Source organism: Nicrophorus vespilloides, unplaced genomic scaffold, assembly GCF_001412225.1.
Source record: "Nicrophorus vespilloides isolate i.1.1-1 unplaced genomic scaffold, Nicve_v1.0, whole genome shotgun sequence".
Taxonomy (NCBI): Eukaryota; Metazoa; Arthropoda; class Insecta; order Coleoptera; family Silphidae; genus Nicrophorus; species Nicrophorus vespilloides.
The window spans coordinates 46997-64503 of NW_017095698.1; the positions used below are offsets into that span (position 1 = coordinate 46997).

Genomic DNA, 17507 nt, shown 5'->3' on the forward strand with positions numbered 1-17507 from the left:
GTTAGGTTTTTGAATTGCAATTGAACTTTGTCGGTTTACTGTGTTGAATTTTATACGGAAGATCGTGGATGGCGTCCATTTTGAAGCTCATTTGTTTGATTTTTTCGTTTTTCTATTTCTATAAAATGAAATTTTCAAATTTAAACAGATTACGTTGATGTTTCAGTGTTTGAAAAGTAAAGTTTGAGATTACTTTTTAAACTCTATCCAAATCTGAGGGATTCGTTTTTTTTTTAAATTTGAGTATACGCGTTAGGTTTTTGAATTGCAATTGAACTTTGTTGGTTTACTGTGTTGAATTTCATACGGAAGATCGTGGATGGCGTCCAATTTGAAGCTCATTTGTTTGATTTTCTCGTTTTTCTATTTAGATTTCCCGCCGCACGAGAACCGTGCGTAGCTTTGATCGGTCGCCGAGCCAATAGCAGTATCCAATCGGGTCACGTGTCCGCAGCGAAGTTATAAAAGTAGGGGGCCGTAGATCTGAAGCCTCTTTTCCAGTCACCCGTGCGTCGTCGAGTCCCGACGATAACACTAAAATAAAAAAAAAAGAACTACTACATTCAGTGCGCGAAGTGTGCAGGCCGCAAGAAACCAATCCGAATTAAGGACAGGAGAACTAAAGTACTACTACTTACTTGCAACACTCACGAGAGAAGATGCCGCAAACTGTGACCAACGGATACCCGAACGGACACATGTCCTACGACATGGAGGACGGATCCAACTTCCTCTTCACCTCCGAATCCGTCGGAGAGGGACATCCAGGTAACACCCCCATTGTTTGTTTTTGTTGTCATGAAACCCTCTCACTACAATCCTCTCTTTTGTTTTTATTGGTTTCGACACCCTGATTTGAGGAAGGGCTGTTGACATCTCCTCCACCACCTCCTCCTGGTGTGCGGCTCACGAACCCCACACACGTTTTCGGCGCCATTTCCGCAGATTTCGTAATAACCCAAAAATATACTCAAGACCGGCGAACACGTGCTCGCACTTCCTCCTACACCTCCACCACATCGCACGTTCTCTCGCTCACCTCTCTTCATCTTATAAAACATCCTCTTCATCTGCATTCGACAACGTAATCGACGGCATTCCACATTCAAATCGATCGATAACAGCAGCAAATCCGCAACGCACTTTCCCACACAAACACATGCAACAACAACAACGCAATTGTTTGTTTATGTTTGTCTGTTTCTTTTTGTTTTTTTCTCATAGCCTCCCTCGTGGTACTAGCACGTTGTCAAGCACGTTAACCTATTCCAATTTGAACTCTAACGTTTCGGCAACCCTTGCATCTGAATGCTGACCTCCATCACATGCAACCACATTAACAAACAAACCTTCGCTCAATTGTATTGACAACCCTTTTCTCTGATCTAAATATTTACCCTTGTCGCAACCAAACTTGCACCAGCTGATAACACGACTCGTAGGCAATTTATTGAGCGTCCTTGGATGTACCAAAGTTCAGATCATGTTTGAACTTGATTTTCGTGTAATTCCTATTCCACTTTACATCATCACTCTTTCATTCATCACAATCATTATCTTTTATTTCATCATAATTCAATTTGCAATAAACAACAATGTTAATATAATTGCCTATCTAATAATAATAATTCGAAAATTTAAATATTTAATTACCAATTATATTTCATGACGCCGATCATAATTTAAAATTCAATTTGAATTCGTGAATCTGATTAGAATTTAATATTTGATAAAATTAAGTTTTATCAATTTTCCCAACTAATTTGTCATCTTTATTTTTCAAAAATTATAGCTTGAAATAATTGTCTTTTTGCACTAATTGATTGACTTACTCATCAATTGTAAATTTGCTCATGTTTTTATTTTATCAACTACAGTTGTCAAAGTTAAAGTGAAACTCAGCAACCAAACTTGCATTATTTGATAACAGGATAGGCAAAACTGTGTGTGTCCTTGATTTTGGACCAAAGTTCAAATATTATCTGAACTTGATGATTTCCTAATATTTCCTCAAAATATCACCTTGAATCAAGTTCATTCACTTAAATGATGAATTTCGTCATAAAGTTATAATTTCATAATTTAATTAATTGAAAATTTTGCACAATTGTACAATATTATTTCATAACAACTCAATAAATTTATCTGTTATTTTAGTTGATGTTAACATTTGTTTTCTCAATTAATTAATTAATTTAATTGGACAATTTCATCATTCGCATAATAATTTCGCAACGTACTACACACAGATTATCTATTATTTTAATTGATCATCGTCATGGCAACATATCTTGTGCGTACTTTCCGTTGTTTGTGCATTGCTTAGCAACTTACGAAATAGTTGATATTATTATTTTTCGTTTGCTTTCTGTGACGCGTATTGAAAATATGTTATATAATAAATTGATAATTTTGCATATATTATTTAATCAGCAAATGAAATTATCTTGTTCGAAACGAAAAAAAAAATATATATAATTTCGAACTTGTGAGTGAGATTTTTCTTTCTTTCCATCTTTGGAAATTCCTCAGAGGAGAAAGAACATCTGCCTCTCCCTTTGAGTGCATCCATCCATCACGTATTATCGAAGACCGGTTTCTATGGGAACCAAGAAGAAACAAATCGACCCGAAGAAAGTTACCGCCGGAGCCGATTCTTCTCTTTCATCTCATTTACCCTCAACCTCTTCTTACCTGCCTCAACTTTCATCATTCCAAGATGTTTCTTTTTAAATGAAATTTATGCCTTTTTTATTTGTTCTTTTAGATAAGATGTGCGATCAGATCAGTGACGCCATCCTCGACGCCCATCTGCAGCAGGACCCCAACGCCAAAGTAGCTTGCGGTAAGTGCGTCTTGCGGTGTTGGTAACCAAATAATTGGTGAAGTTATAGTGTAGTTGTTGTCAGGGGCAACGATTCATTGATTTCTCTATTGTTTATTTTGCAGAGACCGTAACCAAGACCGGAATGATCTTGGTGTGCGGAGAGATCACATCGAAGGCCGTCGTCGATTACCAGAAGGTAGTCAGGGATACCGTCAAGCACATCGGCTACGACGACTCATCGAAAGGTAAAAACGACGGCGCCCCTCCCACCAGGAACGACACACGCCCCCAAAAAACAACAAAAGCACATCTATTTCTCTATCTTCTTCTGTTTTTCTTTAATCACAGCCGCCCCAAGCTTTTTATTTTATTTTCTTTTACTTTTAATTTATTTATTCTTCAATTTCTCTCACTCACCCATTCGATGTAATGTGTGTGTGTTTGTTTATATATATAACATGAAGCAGGTGATGGAAATGTTTCTGAGAGCAATTAACCAATCATTCTCTCGACGCAAAGAAACCGTCTCTTGTTTAATTTTTTAAAATCAATTCATGGCCCCCCTAAAAAATATTATTATTTTTTTTGTGTGTTTTTTTTTTAATTGAAATTGAAATGCAAATTACTTTATATCAACAAAAATAGGATTCGACTGGCGCACTCTCAATCTGCTGGTCGCCATTGAGCAACAGTCACCCAACATCGCGGACGGAGTGCACGAAAATCGTGAAGAAAACGATATCGGGGCGGGCGATCAGGTACATAAACAAACAAAACAAAAAAACGACCAATCAAAAACAATCATTTCTGAGAGAGCATCTGAAAAGAAACCAATGAAATTTCTCCATTTCGTGATTATTAACCAATCAGAATCAATCGATCAATGAAAAACGCATTTGGGGTTCGCCAAAAAAAAAAATAGATCAACCAATCACACAGACGCACGCATCGTTTCTTTAGATTTTTATACGAGACGAAACAATTTGTTAAACAAAGACGAATAATTTGCATGTCAATTGTTATTGTTTATTATTTGCTTATGTGCTCTCCTTTATCGCCGCTTATCAAAGTTAACCGCATTTACATAATAATTATTATTATTATAAACTAACCATTCTTAATTAGTAATTAGTGTTAGTCATTAATTTTTTTTAATAGTCGCTTCGGTTGTTCGCGTTTCCAGCGGTTCCAATTTTTCTATTCCACTTTCTTTCTACATTTTTTTTTATTTTGCGAAGAAATAATCAACATAATTTAACTGGATGTCCCGTTTTTTTTCTTCTGTTGCCACACAGGGTTTGATTACAAGACTTGCAGTGTAATGCTGGCTCTGGACCAGCAGTCCCCAAATATTGCTGCGGGAGTGCACGAGAACAGAAACGAAGAGGAGGTCGGAGCCGGAGACCAGGTGATTAATTAATACCCACACCCCACAAACAACAATTGTATTTCTTTCTTACTCTCTGTTTTTTTTCTCTGCCAAACTTCTCTTTTTCTCTCAGTAGTGTGGTGGCACCTATACTTAGTAGGCACGTCTCGAATCCAGCCACGACTTTATTTACTGTATTCTTGTGCGATATTATTATCATCATTTTTTGGTTTTCATCTCAAATTGAAGCATGTTTTCGAAAACGTTCATTCTTTTAACACGATTATTCCAAATTATTTCGCTAACAGCATGATAGCTCTTCCAAAAAAAAAATAATAAATAAACGACGGGGTTTAAGAACATCCTAAAACAAAACAAAGTTTTAGTCATGTTTCCATATTTGATGAATGCATTAATCTTAAACCCCATCACCGTTCATTAACAACAAATAAATGACCATTGGTTTTTTTGTATGTAAATTTCGGATGTCTCTATAATAGTAGTAGATCAGTAGTTTAAATCTTTTTTTTTATGATTGTGTTGTGATGTGTATTCGGAAAAGTTGTATTAATTCGTTCGTTCTCTTGGACGAATCTTTCGTTTCTTTCTTTGCTTCGTTCGTTTTCAGGGTCTGATGTTCGGATATGCTACTGATGAGACAGAGGAATGCATGCCGCTGACGGTGGTGCTCGCGCACAGATTGAACCACAGGATCGCCGAGCTGAGGAGATCCGGTGAATTCTGGTGGGCGAGACCGGACTCGAAAACTCAAGTCACCTGCGACTACAGGTTCCATCACGGCGCTTGCATCCCGACGCGCGTCCACACCGTCGTCGTCTCGATGCAGCACAGCGAGAAGATCTCGCTGGAGGAGCTCCGCAAGGAGGTGCAAAGCAAAGTCGTCGAGAACGTGATTCCGAGCAAGTACCTCGACGAGAAGACCGTCGTTCACATCAACCCGTGCGGTCTCTTCATCATCGGTGGTCCACAGGTGAGAGAAAAAGAAAAACCATCACTTCTTGCTTACCGAGAACCTCAAACAAATTGCTTCAGTTAAAACACGCACGGTTCACATAAACCAATTTCCGAACAACGGCATTCACTCACGTATCGGAAACTACACAATTCCTAACAAAAACAACTACAATGTACTTTTCAGCAACTTTGTGTAGCTTTCAGTTATGAACGATAACTATTGTATTCTCGCTTCCATGACAACATGTTAATTGTCAAGACAACATGTTAATGTTTGTTTTATTCGTGTGACAGAGTGACGCCGGTGTGACGGGTCGCAAGATCATCGTCGACACTTACGGTGGTTGGGGCGCGCACGGTGGCGGCGCCTTCTCCGGCAAGGACTTCACCAAGGTGGACAGATCCGCCGCGTACGCCGCCCGTTGGGTAGCCAAATCTCTGGTGAAGGCCGGTCTCTGCCGTCGTTGCCTGGTGCAGGTGGCTTATGCCATCGGAGTCGCCGAACCTCTGTCCATCACCGTCTTCGATTACGGCACGTCGAAGCTGCCGCAGAGGGAACTCCTCAACGTCGTCAAGAATAACTTCGATCTGAGACCTGGCAAAATCGTCAAGTGAGTAACATATTTTTCCTTCTTTATTTTTTACGCACCAATCGTGAGAGTCATACGGCAACGCGACGATCCATCAAATCATTTCCATTTCGAACGAGGATTTTCGTTTGTAACCACGCACCAACGTGTGCGTCTCTTCTTTAGGGAGCTGAAGCTGCGCCAACCGATTTACCAAAAGACCAGCACCTACGGACACTTCGGTCGCGACGGCTTCACCTGGGAAACCCCCAAGGAGCTGCTCCTCAATTGATTCCGACCACGGAAGGGGAAACAAAACAGCAACAAAACAACAATATTTTATAAGTTAGCTAGATATCACACACGTAGGACGAAAACTAAAAGAAAAGAAAAAAACAAAATAATAATACCAAAATTAAATCTCTCTCTCCCAAAAGAAAAAACAACAACAACAAATACTTACTAAACAAGTAAACTAAAGAAAAGCAAACGGCAACAAAAACGCGCGTAAACTGCACTTCTGTGACGGCGGATTCATTTATAATTTGTTGTTAATCATTTTCTCGTAATAATTCGTGTTTCGCCTCGGAACGCTTCGGATCACAGGTGTCCCATTTATTTTATTTTTTTTAATATTACGTTGCTGTAGCAACGAAAACAACCGAAAGACGTGGAAAGGGTTCGTTCGGATGGAGGCTCCTGCAATCTGTGTGTGTCGAGCGAACGATTCTGGATCGGCAAAGTTCGGTTCAGGAAAAAAAACGTTCGCTCCGCCCACCTTGTGTTGTGTTTACGTAAAAGAATCTAATTGGAAAAGAGCATTTCCGAAAACACTCCGATTCAACGCGTCCCGAGGCCACACCCCCCCCATCACACATATATACTATTCACATTCAATTAATCATCGTTATTGTGCAACCATGGTGATGATTGCGTACCTATATTGTTTTCAATGATTTATCTTGTAATTACATCATCATTATTATTGTTATTGACGTCGTCATGGTTACTCCTGTTGCCTGGGCATTTACCTACTATCATTCTCTGCTACTTCAAGCTGCCACAGAACGCGAGTTTCTTACAGACATGTATAAAAAAAAATATTTTTTTTTTTTCTATTAATCGTATTTGTTTTGTAATTAGGATTTAGGTGAAATTATTTTAATTATGGGGGTGGCGGAGAGAAGTGACGAGTCGAGAATAAACAAAAACAACAGTACTACAGTACGCGACAGAGATCAACAGTACTACATATTTATCCTATATTTATTCGAGGGAGAGACAAAAGAGAGAAACTTCCCCCCACCCTTCGCAAATTAACATATGCTCGCGTAACCATGCGAACGCATATTAGAACTATATATATATATATTTAAAACAAGACAAAAATAAATTTAAAAAACAAAAACAAAAGCTCTAGTGATGATGATTGGGAGGAGCAAGAAAAGTTTTAGGAAAGACGCAGACCGTTAATAATTTTTTTTTGTTCTTCTTTGTTTTTGATTTTTTTTTTAATTATTAAATTATTAGAAGCGGAGAATAATCGTGACGCGTTTGTTTGTTATCCTCGATGCGCTAATAATGTTATCTAGGACTAATTTGTACTTTCGAATATATATATCAGAAACAAAAGAAAACCAAAAAAAACAAAAATATATATTACAAAAACAATTTTAATGTGATTTTTCTCTTAATGATTTTTCGAATGACGAAATATTTTTTTAGAATCTGAAATGTATATTATATTAAAAAAAATAATAAATTAATAATGATTAAGAAATAATACAAAAGCAAAAAAATTGCAAACAATTTAAATAAATGACAAGTTTAATTGTAAACATCCTTTAATTTTACCCAATCCTTATTAATTTTAATTAATTAGTTTGCTAAAAACTAGTGGTAGTGATATTCTATTGCTATGGTAACTTTTGTTTCTGTTGCAAACTTGATGATAAATAATAATAAACATTCAATCTATTATTGTGTGTATGCATTTTTTACTAAATCCAAGCAGGCTTCGAAGAAATCGAAGGGTTTTCATCTGAGCTAAAGGGGTGAGTGTCATGGCAACGATTGAAAACATTGTTTCTTTATAACAAACAAACAAAAAACGTGTTTTAGGTTTGACGCAGTTACTGAACAACCACGAGCGCGAACATCGTTGAAAAGTAAGTTAATTTCAATTAATTTGTTGTAAAATTACCTAGAAAGAAAATATATTTAAATGATGTAATTATAATTTTGAGTATTTGCTATCTGAATAGGCTTGAAGATAAATTCAAATTTCTGATTTTAAAAAAATCAACTTCTTCCAACAAACGTCACATTTCAACAATTGTTTAATTAAACATACTTGATTTCAGGATTTCCAATTGATTGCAAAGAAAAAAAACAATGGATTTTCGGCGGCAAATGCAGGAATATTTCATAATAAATGTAAGTCTAATTTCGCTAAAGTTATATTCGTAAGACATAATTCCCAAAATGATGTAATTATAATTTTGAGTATTTGCTATCTGAATAGACTTGAAGATAAATTCAAATTTCTGATTTAAAAAAAATCAACTTCTTCCAACAAACGTCACATTTCAACAATTGTTTAATTAAACATACTTGATTTCAGGATTTCCAATTGATTGCAAAGAAGAAAAACAATGGATTTTCGGCGGCAAATGCAGGAAAATATTTAAAAAGAAATGTAAGTCTAATTTCGCTAAAGTTATATTCGAAAGACATAAATCGCAAAATGATGTAATTATAATTTTGAGTATTTGCTATCTGAATAGACTTGAAGATAAATTCAATTTTCTGACAATTTTAAAAGTTTTCAACATTTTCCACTTCTTTTACACTTGCAAATTAAACTAATTGTTTTCTTCTATTGCAGAATTCTTCTATTGGATTTCCTATTGATATTTATAAACGTAAGTATATATAGTTTAATATATACTATAGTAAAACAATTGTAGAAAATGATGTAGAATCTGGGACTTCTCTTCTCATCACTCGTTATGCGAAACATCGCTCGTTAAGCGAGTCATTTTTTTTACAATTCATTTTGCTCGTTAAGCGAGGTTCTACTGTATATATTTTTTTTGTTAACTTTCACAAACATGAAATTTATCGAATGATGTTATTATATTTTTTGAGTATTTGCTATCTGATGAGACGTGAAGATAGTTTTCAAATTACTGATCGAATCAATTGAATAATTAAACTAAACTATAAACTATTTTCGATAGCTAATTTGTAAAATTTTGTTACAGAATTAATTCACTGCAGATTTCTCTTCCATCCAAACTTTCTCTTCTCTCTTACATAAAAGAACCATTCGTAGAGAGAAAATCTTTCTTGCTCCAACAACTATCATAACAAGACGCAACACGTAAGTTTATCACACGTTTGAATTATCACATTTCTTTTGCAAAAAAAAATCAAATGATGCTATTATATTATTGAGTATTTGCTATCCGATGAGACGTGAAGACAACTTCAAATTTCTGATTGATTTAAACAACAACAAAAAACACTTCAATCTATTTTGTTATATAACCAAATTTTTAAAACTAATCTTCTGTTTTTTATTTTTAGGAATCAGCAAAGAATTGTTACTTAATACTAAAAGCACGACGAAGATGAAACACGTAAGTTTTATTATTTTTACACGTATTTTTATTCTGCAAAAAAATGTAAATGATGTTATTTTATTATTGAGTATTTGCTATCCGATGAGACGTGAAGACAACTTCAAATTTCTGATTTAAAAAAAAAAACACATCAATAGTTTTCAATTTGTGGATTTGAAACTTGAAACTAATTTATATTATTTTTATTTTCAGGACATCGAAATTTCAAATGCAAACATGGAAATTACGTAATTCGTCTAATTAAAAAGAGTAAGGTAAGGATTTTTTTATGATTTACTTCTTCTTTGAGGAAATTTTTATTTTTGTTGCAATGATGCTATTTTACGAAAGTATTTGCTACTCTTGAAGCCAATGATGAAAACTTTCAACTGAGAAAATGTTTACAAAGAACTCATCACAATTTTCGTTTATATAATCGATTATATACTAATACTTCTATTCATTTTTCTTTCAGATGAAATCAATTTTACTGAGAAATGGAATCACTCGAAAAAAAAGTGAGTATTTAAAAACTTAACAATTATTATTATATTATATTTTTCCAATGATGTTATTTACGAAAGTATTTGCTACTCTTGAAGCTAATGATGATACATTTCAACTGAGAAAAAGCTAATTTAATTGCAAGAAATTTCCTTTGATTACGTTATTTTAATTGTATAATTTTCTTTGCAGATCGTATTGGAAAACTTGCTGTGAATTGGATTGGACATAAACTTTCAACAAAACTAAAAGTGAGTTTATTTTAATATAAAAAAATACTAATAATTTTGCAAATAATTAAGTTTTTCCTATGATGTTATTTACGAAAGTATTTGCTACTCTTGAAGCTAATGATGATACATTTCAACTGAGAAAAAGCTAATTTAAATGCAAGAAATTTCCTTTGATTACGTTATTTTAATTGTATAATTTTCTTTGCAGATGTATTGGAAAACTTGCTGTGAATTGGATTGGACATAAATATTCAACAAAACTAAAAGTGAGTTTATTTTAATATAAAAAAATACTAATAATTTTGCAAATAATTAAGATTTTTCCATGATGTTATTTACGAAAGTATTTGCTACTCTTGAAGCTAATGATGATAAATTTAGACTGAGAATAAGATAATTTAATTGCAAGAAGTTGTAAAATTTCCTTTGATGTTATTCTAATTATATAATTTTCTTGTACAGATTGTATTGGAATTCGTTATAAATGATGGATTTAAGTAGAATTTTGCTACAATTCAAAAAGTGAGTATTTTTTTTAGTAAAGTTAAATTTGAAAATTGAAATTATCGTTGCTGTGATGTTAATTACGAAAGTATTTGCTACTCTTGAAGCTAATGATGAAAACTACACAAAACTGAGACTAAACATTATTTTTCTTCAAATTTTTACAATACAAAATCAATTATGTAGTTAATCTAATTACGTTTGTGTTTGCAGATAAAAAAAAAAGTCGGTGTTGTTGGGAAAATATTTGAGGATTCTAATAGTTGTTGTTACAAGTAAGTATTGAATAGTTAACAATAAGTAAATTGAAGTTGTTGTTGTTGCCGTGATGTTATTTACGAAAGTATTTGCTACTCTTGAAGCCAATGATGAAAACCAAACGCTGAGCTCTTACAACAACTCCAATTATTATTGTTCACTTTCAATTAAATCGTTTAAATTCATTTCATTCTATAAATGTATTTGATTCTTTAATTGCAGATTTCCTAATGGACTTTAAAAGGAAAAATCAATTGTTACGAGTTAGTAGGAACACAATGCAAGTAAGTAAACTCATACAAAAAATGATGATACAAATAATCATTGCATCCACAGATATGATATAAATTGTTAATTGATATTTGAAACAATAAAGTTGATAATTAAAAAAAGATACAACAGAATTGCTTACTTGTTAAGAATGTGATGTAGGCAACCGTTCAAACATGCGTGTATATTAAGTTGCCTGTTTTTTTTTAAATTATTTAATTCAAATATTTAGTTTTAAGGATTTAACAAAGTTGCAGAACGTTCTCAGATCTATTTATATTGTGTAAATTGGGATAATGTGTGGTGGTTGCATTATTTGAAAAAAGGATTTCAAATCAATTGCGAGCAAATGTGAAAATATAATTTATTGCTTCCAATATATTAAAATGTAGAAGAAAAAAAAAACGTTCCTGAAAAGTGTAAAGTGATTAATGAGAAACTGAGATCATTACCGTTTGGCTCTTGTTTTCCATGCTAGAGAAGAGGTGGCTGTTGACGAAATCATTCTTTTGTTTCTTCTTTTTGGGGGGAAAGGAATGGAAGAGGTAGAAGGAGAGGGCGCATACTTACAAGTGTGTTACAACTTAAATACACCAGTGCTCTGGTTGTTGTTGTTGTAGTAGTTCTTGTATGTGTGTTGTGTTCTAAATTTCGAGAATCGGGAATATCAGAAACAAACAAAACAAAAAATAGAATTAGTCATTGTGCGGCGCGGGAGATGCCTGCAAATAAGTGAAAGCGGTTGATGATCAAAGATGATGAAAACTATTGTTGATTGATTGATTTGATCTTTTGTTTAAAAGTTATCGAAGTGAGAGATGAACGAGTTATTAATTTATCAAAAAAAAAAACGCTGGTGAACTGAATAATTGAAAGGGATAAAAAAAACAACAACAAAAGTAAAAAAATAAATAACGAGAGCAATAATTAAAAAACCACCTAATTAACCCAGGTTACTAACCAAAACGACAACATGCTGTAAGATCAAATTATTATTCTCTTCTGTATTGCTTTCCTTTTTTTTTCTTATGCTTCAAAGTAATTGATGATGATTACTTTAATTAACTCTTAAGCGTGTGAGAGAACAACCTGAGCTAAACAATAAAGAGGATTATTTATATATATATATAAAAGAAATTTTACTTATGATTCTATACATACCTATCAACTTCTTATCCCTACACTGTCTATTATCTCTTATCAAAAAAAAGAAAACTTCCCTTTTCTCTCTCCCTCTGCCCTACGAAATATGATCAACGCAGAGTTTCTAAAACCTTTATGTCTCTTTCTCTCTCACTCACTGACTACAAGCCTGCCTGTTTATCTGTCGTTTACGAGTAAAACAAAATCTAAACAAAACAAAAACTCCCAAGAAGCTATTCCATAGATAACAACAACAAAAAATAAGAGAAAAAATTAAATAAATTAAAAATAATAATAATAAACAAACTGCTGCTGGATTATGTAAAATATTAATAATTAAAAAGAAAACTATAAATTAAAAACTACACTGATCTGTGTCTCTTAGAACTTCTTTAATTCGGAAAAAAAATTGTTTTTTTTTGTGTTGGTCACATACAAATGTTTACCTAAATTCTAAACACTATATTTATATACTATATATATATTTTAATTATATTGAAGAAAGAAAGAAAAAAAATCGTCTGACTGAAAGAAGATTCATTCATCGTCATTTATTTATTTTCATCATTACTATAAGATTTTTTCAGCTGTCCTCATCAGCGCACACCCAAAAAAAAAATGATAATAATAAATAAATAAAAAAACGAAATCAACGAAACAATAATAATAATAATAATAAAAATCAAACTTTTACAAAGTAATCAAGAACCTTAACATCTAAAGAAAGTACGTCCTAAACCTGGCTGACCTACAGAAATAAACAAATAGTGTTGTTGTTGCGGCTGCTGACCAGCCAAAAACATAAAGTAATGAAAGAAAGAAACCTTCCTCTTCTCTATTTCTCTTTCATTGTTATCATCAATATATATATCTATATTTTTTTTGTCTATATTGAATATGAAAAATTTATTTATTTGCTCGTTCCTGCAGCATATCCATAAATATTATAAATAACATTAGCTATCCTATCCTATGCCATCTCTTTTTTGTGTGTGTGTGTGTTTGTATTTTTATATAACTGTTTCCATCATTGTTACTGTACTTAACTGTGTTTTTTTTTCTTCGTTTTCCTTAGTTATTTGTATTTTTTTTTATCTGTATATACTTTTTTTTTTTTGTTTGTTTGTTTCTAGGCCAAGATATGAGAGACTGTCTGCGATGTAACCGAAGCACTTACATGTTTCTGTTTAGAAGCGTCGCATGCCGCTTGGGCCATTCATGTTACCACCATTTTGGTTCCCATATCCGCCATAACCACCTCCACCCTGGTTATTACCTAACAACAACAAGAAACTTAAATAAAAATAAAAGTAAACGAGAGTCGCGATTTTCTTATTCCTTATTCAATTTTCAAATGCTTTCTATTATTTTCTTTTCATTTATATTTGTGTGTGTGTGAATGGTCTAACTATCTATATATAATCTAGCTATCGATCTTCTTGTGATTATCGTTCAAATTTGGAGAGGTATATAAGAAATAATCTTAATGATTTGATGTAATACTTATATTTAAACTAGAAGGTATATATCTTATAATTGACTTAAAATATCAGTTCTTAAATAATTGGGTGTGTTACGTTAAAACCTTGTTGTCTGAAATAACATAAAAGAAATACGTTTAAGTTAAGCTGATCATATGGTGGATGTATCCAACCGGTGCGATCTCGAGAAATGATCATTCTTTCTTTTCATTCTTTCTCTCTCGAAACGCTACACCGATTGGTTGGTTGCGTGATGAAAAATGCTACTTACTGTACGGTGCAGGCCTGTTCTGTGGGTAATTATTCCTCATCGCTCCTCCTCCGCCGCCTCCACCATTGTAGTTCTGCTGATATCCGCCACCGAAATTGTTGTTGGGGGTGGGTCCGTTGTTCCATCCGTTGTTTCCGCCACCACCACCTCCGTTGTTGTTGTGGTGGTAATTTTGCGGAGGACCTTGCTGGTTGTCGTTACCCCAATTGTTTCCACCGTGGTTGTTCCAGTTGCCGGGACCGTTGTTCCAGCCGCCGCCGCCACCACCTCCGTTATTGTAACCAGGATTACCGCCGCCTCCGCCATTATTGTAACCTGGATTACCGCCACCGCCCATGTTATTCCAGTCCCCGCCCGGACCACCCCTGTTTCCTCCCCAGTTGCCGCCGCCTCCGCCGAAAGCGCGTGGACCCATTCTCGGTCCACCGCTAGGACCGCCGCTCGGACCTCCGCCCAAATTCGGCGGCATCATAGGGGATTTGTTCAGCTCGGACTTCTTCAAAGCCTTCTTCACGTCGACGCGCTTTCCGTTAATTTTATGCGCCCTTTCCACTAAAAAAGCAAAACTTAAATAAACTACATAATTTCAATAAAATTAACAAAAAGATAACGTACAGCAAATTTTGTCAACGGAATCGTAATCCTCGAACTCGACGAAAGCGAAACCCCTCTTCTTGCCAGTCTCCTTGTCAGTCACGATGTTGCACACTAAAATGTTGCCGTAGGACTTGAACGAGTCCCGCAGTTGATCCTCCTCCACGTCATCACGAAGACCACCAACGAAGAGTTTCTTCACCGAAGCTCCAGCTTCAGGACGACCGATCTCCTGTCTGGGTACAGCCCTCTTTGGCTCGACGATGCGACCGTCGACCCGATGAGGTCTGGCGTTCTGAGCGGCGTCGACCATGCTCGCCCTCTCATACGTAATGAAGCCAAAACCGCGCGAACGCTTCGTCTTCGGATCCTTCATGACGACGACGTCCACGATCTCTCCCCACTGCTCGAAATGTTCCTTCAGGGATTCGTCCGTCGTCCGGTAGTCCAAACCGCCGATGAACAATTTGCGGAGATGTTCTGGCTCTTGCTTTCCATCCTGCTGCTGCAATTTACAAATTATTACAATTTAAATCAATCAAACCACATCTCTACTTTCACGACGACAAGAACGCCTTGAAAACGCAATGACAAATTCTCTTACATTATTACTCATTAACATGTCTGTGTGGGTTTACTAACTAATTTAATTTAGTTTAGTCAATTCCATAAATAGGGAAAAAAGAGAAATGTTGGCACTCATATATAACCAATAAACAATACTATTATTAAATCTCTCAAACACAACTATGCTAGTTTGTGTAATAAAGGCATATTTTTAGACAAAATTCCTTTAAGCCACATTCTAATTATAACTCCCCATACAATACGAACAGAAACATTAAAGTGATTATAAACATTTTGGCGCCAAACGAACATTACATTTTACAATAACCACACAAAACCGCAACAAACATTTGTGAAATAGATATTTTATGCATAACAAATTGCATATCATGAAGAATTCAATCAAGGCTATTGAGAGTGTCCTTAAAACAATCAGGTTTAAATGACAATGAGCTCAATGCAAGCGTAACATGTCAGGTTAACTTATTATTTCCATATTATCAGTTATGTATAAGATTATGATGCAGCCAGTTATCATTATAGTATACATTGACATAATTATTGACGATAACCAACAATTTCATCTCTACAATTTTGATTGATTTTGAAACAACAAATCATGATCAGAGATAAAAAAAATAGCTTCAAAATATATATATCAATTATGTTTTAGCATTTAATAAGTTATGCTGCAAGCAATTTATCAAGTACACAAAAGGATTATAATGTCAAACACAAATGTCAGATTATCTTTTCACTCGATCATGTTTTGCACTCAGAAAAAAGCTTTTAAATGTATCAGCTATTCAGTTGATTGTTATAAGACACACATTTTCCTATTTAACAATATATTTAGCAGCTTTGTGAAAAAGATAGTAAACATTGAGATTACAATTAAATGGTCAAGATTGTGAATCGTTTTTTTTTTTGTAAGCTAAGGATATGGATGATACGCGTCGTCCTGGGGGAGAGTTAAAAATAAGGCTGCAAAAGAAAAGAAAAGGGGGTGACGGAAAGCGTCCCCAAAAAAAAACCGACGACGCGTTCGATCCCCTTCTTGCATATAAGCGTTTCTGGTCGCAGGTACAGCAGGTACCATAAAATTCGTTGCATAAGGGACGGCGGATTAACGATCGCAGGGGGCGGCTGCACACGTATTGGCGAAATTAACAATTGAAGAGGGAATTGCTCGTTTCTCGCTCCATCGACCGATTCGCAATTGCATTGTCGAGAGCGAGATGGAAGGAGGAGAGCGGCAAATGTTCTACGCATAAACAGAACGTTTAATAATAATAATAATAATAAATAAGGACGGCGATGATGATGATGATGGTGGTAAATGTTAACGGCAGATTAAAAACGGAGCGAAGAAAGCGGGTAAAGTAATTGTTTTTCGCATTGGAAACAAAAGTAGCGCGAATGTTGGCGTCATCAAGCTAATGGACGCTGCGTTCTGTCTATCGGCCATCGTACTATTATTACTATCATTATTATTGTATGCGCGTAAAGAGAAAGTGTAGAAATTGGAGAAAATGATGATGATGATGGATAAATGCAGACAACCGGCTTCGTCTCTCACCGTATTATTCGTGGGGTTCTCATCTTTCGTCGAGTCCATGGCGTTCGGTGTGGATATGCGGGAACCTCTTCTGTCGAACTGAACGAACAACAACTGACGGAACTAATAATTTCTTTTTGTTTATTGTAAAAAACGCACTTCTTTCCTGCACTTTCTTCTCTCTGGTTTTTTTTGTTTTTTGTTTGTCCCCTCGAAGCAACGAATAAACGTATAAACAAACAGCGATGGATTCACCTACACAAAAACAATCGCAATGCAAGATTTTTAAACCGTGATGCCAACCGCAAGGACAGAGCGCTTTCTCGCTTAAGAAACGGGTGCAACGGAGACGACTAGTGACGCTTCCGCCGATTAAAGCGATGGGAGCGATCAATAAAACGTTGGCGCAGGACAGGAAGTCGCATCGCGTTGCCAACCGACAACAACACCATCTACACATTCCTCCAGGAAATACTAACCATCGGTTAACTATCCTCAAGTTAGATTGAATATTAACCACCAGTTAACTTTACATTCACGTATTACCTAGCAGCTTATAGTTCGGTACTTTCTGCCCTGTTCCAACTCCAGTTTCATAATTATGATGTTAATTGTTAATAAAAATTAGTATAATTGTTCACAATTCACAATCATTTTGATTTATTGTGGTATTATTAAAGATTTATATTCCTCTATCAGCGCTACCTGTCGGTACGAATTTAAAATAAATATTTTTCCAATTTGAAATTGTTGCTGCA

General features: G+C 34.9%; 2 protein-coding genes and 1 long non-coding RNA gene across 6 annotated transcripts in view; 2 read left to right on the top strand and 1 right to left on the bottom strand.

The window, feature by feature from the left end:
* Positions 1-6136, top strand: part of LOC108560216 (S-adenosylmethionine synthase) — an 11656-nt gene extending 5520 nt beyond the window's left edge. Inside the window, exons 1-7 of one of the 3 annotated variants that reach the window (XM_017917683.1) lie at positions 341-768; positions 2768-2845; positions 2950-3072; positions 4123-4235; positions 4825-5187; positions 5466-5782; positions 5927-6136. In XM_017917683.1, coding sequence (XP_017773172.1) covers positions 660-768; positions 2768-2845; positions 2950-3072; positions 4123-4235; positions 4825-5187; positions 5466-5782; positions 5927-6032 — 1209 coding nt within the window. In that variant the 5' untranslated portion in view covers positions 341-659 and the 3' untranslated portion in view covers positions 6033-6136. Of the gene's footprint in view, positions 1-340; positions 769-2767; positions 2846-2949; positions 3073-3472; positions 3586-4122; positions 4236-4824; positions 5188-5465; positions 5783-5926 lie in introns of those variants that run through there. The other 2 variants (XM_017917675.1, XM_017917690.1) reach the window with 2 other exon arrangements.
* Positions 6137-7660: 1524 nt separating this feature from the next.
* Positions 7661-11825, top strand: LOC108560209. The gene is made up of 12 exons (XR_001890969.1): positions 7661-7908; positions 8104-8176; positions 8364-8438; positions 8628-8664; positions 9007-9125; positions 9332-9384; positions 9580-9641; positions 9842-9884; positions 10063-10121; positions 10566-10625; positions 10821-10882; positions 11088-11825. It is a non-coding gene; the product is annotated as an uncharacterized LOC108560209 (long non-coding RNA).
* Positions 11826-13383: 1558 nt separating this feature from the next.
* On the bottom strand, positions 13384-17102 carry LOC108560194 (heterogeneous nuclear ribonucleoprotein A1, A2/B1 homolog). 2 transcript variants are annotated; one of them, XM_017917652.1, is made up of 4 exons: positions 16771-17102; positions 14646-15129; positions 14031-14582; positions 13384-13554 (listed from the first exon to the last, which is right to left on the bottom strand). In XM_017917652.1, exons 1-4 carry the CDS (start codon positions 16807-16809, stop codon positions 13466-13468), a joined length of 1164 nt encoding a protein of 387 aa, XP_017773141.1. In that variant the 5' UTR covers positions 16810-17102; the 3' UTR covers positions 13384-13465. The 2 variants fall into 2 exon arrangements, with proteins under 2 accessions (XP_017773141.1, XP_017773146.1); XM_017917657.1 differs by lacking the exon at positions 13384-13554 and adding an exon at positions 13769-13871 and having other exon boundaries at positions 16771-17100.
* Between the last annotated feature and the right edge of the window lie 405 nt (positions 17103-17507).

Coding starts and splice junctions, on each gene's coding strand:
- LOC108560194 (XM_017917652.1), bottom strand. CDS start 16,809: ATGGACTCGACGAAAGATGAGAACCCCACGAATAATACG. Junction 15,130..16,770: donor AGAACCCCACGAATAATACG/GTGAGAGACGAA, acceptor TGTAAATTGCAG/CAGCAGGATGGAAAGCAAGA. Junction 13,555..14,030: donor GAACAGGCCTGCACCGTACA/GTAAGTAGCATT, acceptor TGTTGTTGTTAG/GTAATAACCAGGGTGGAGGT.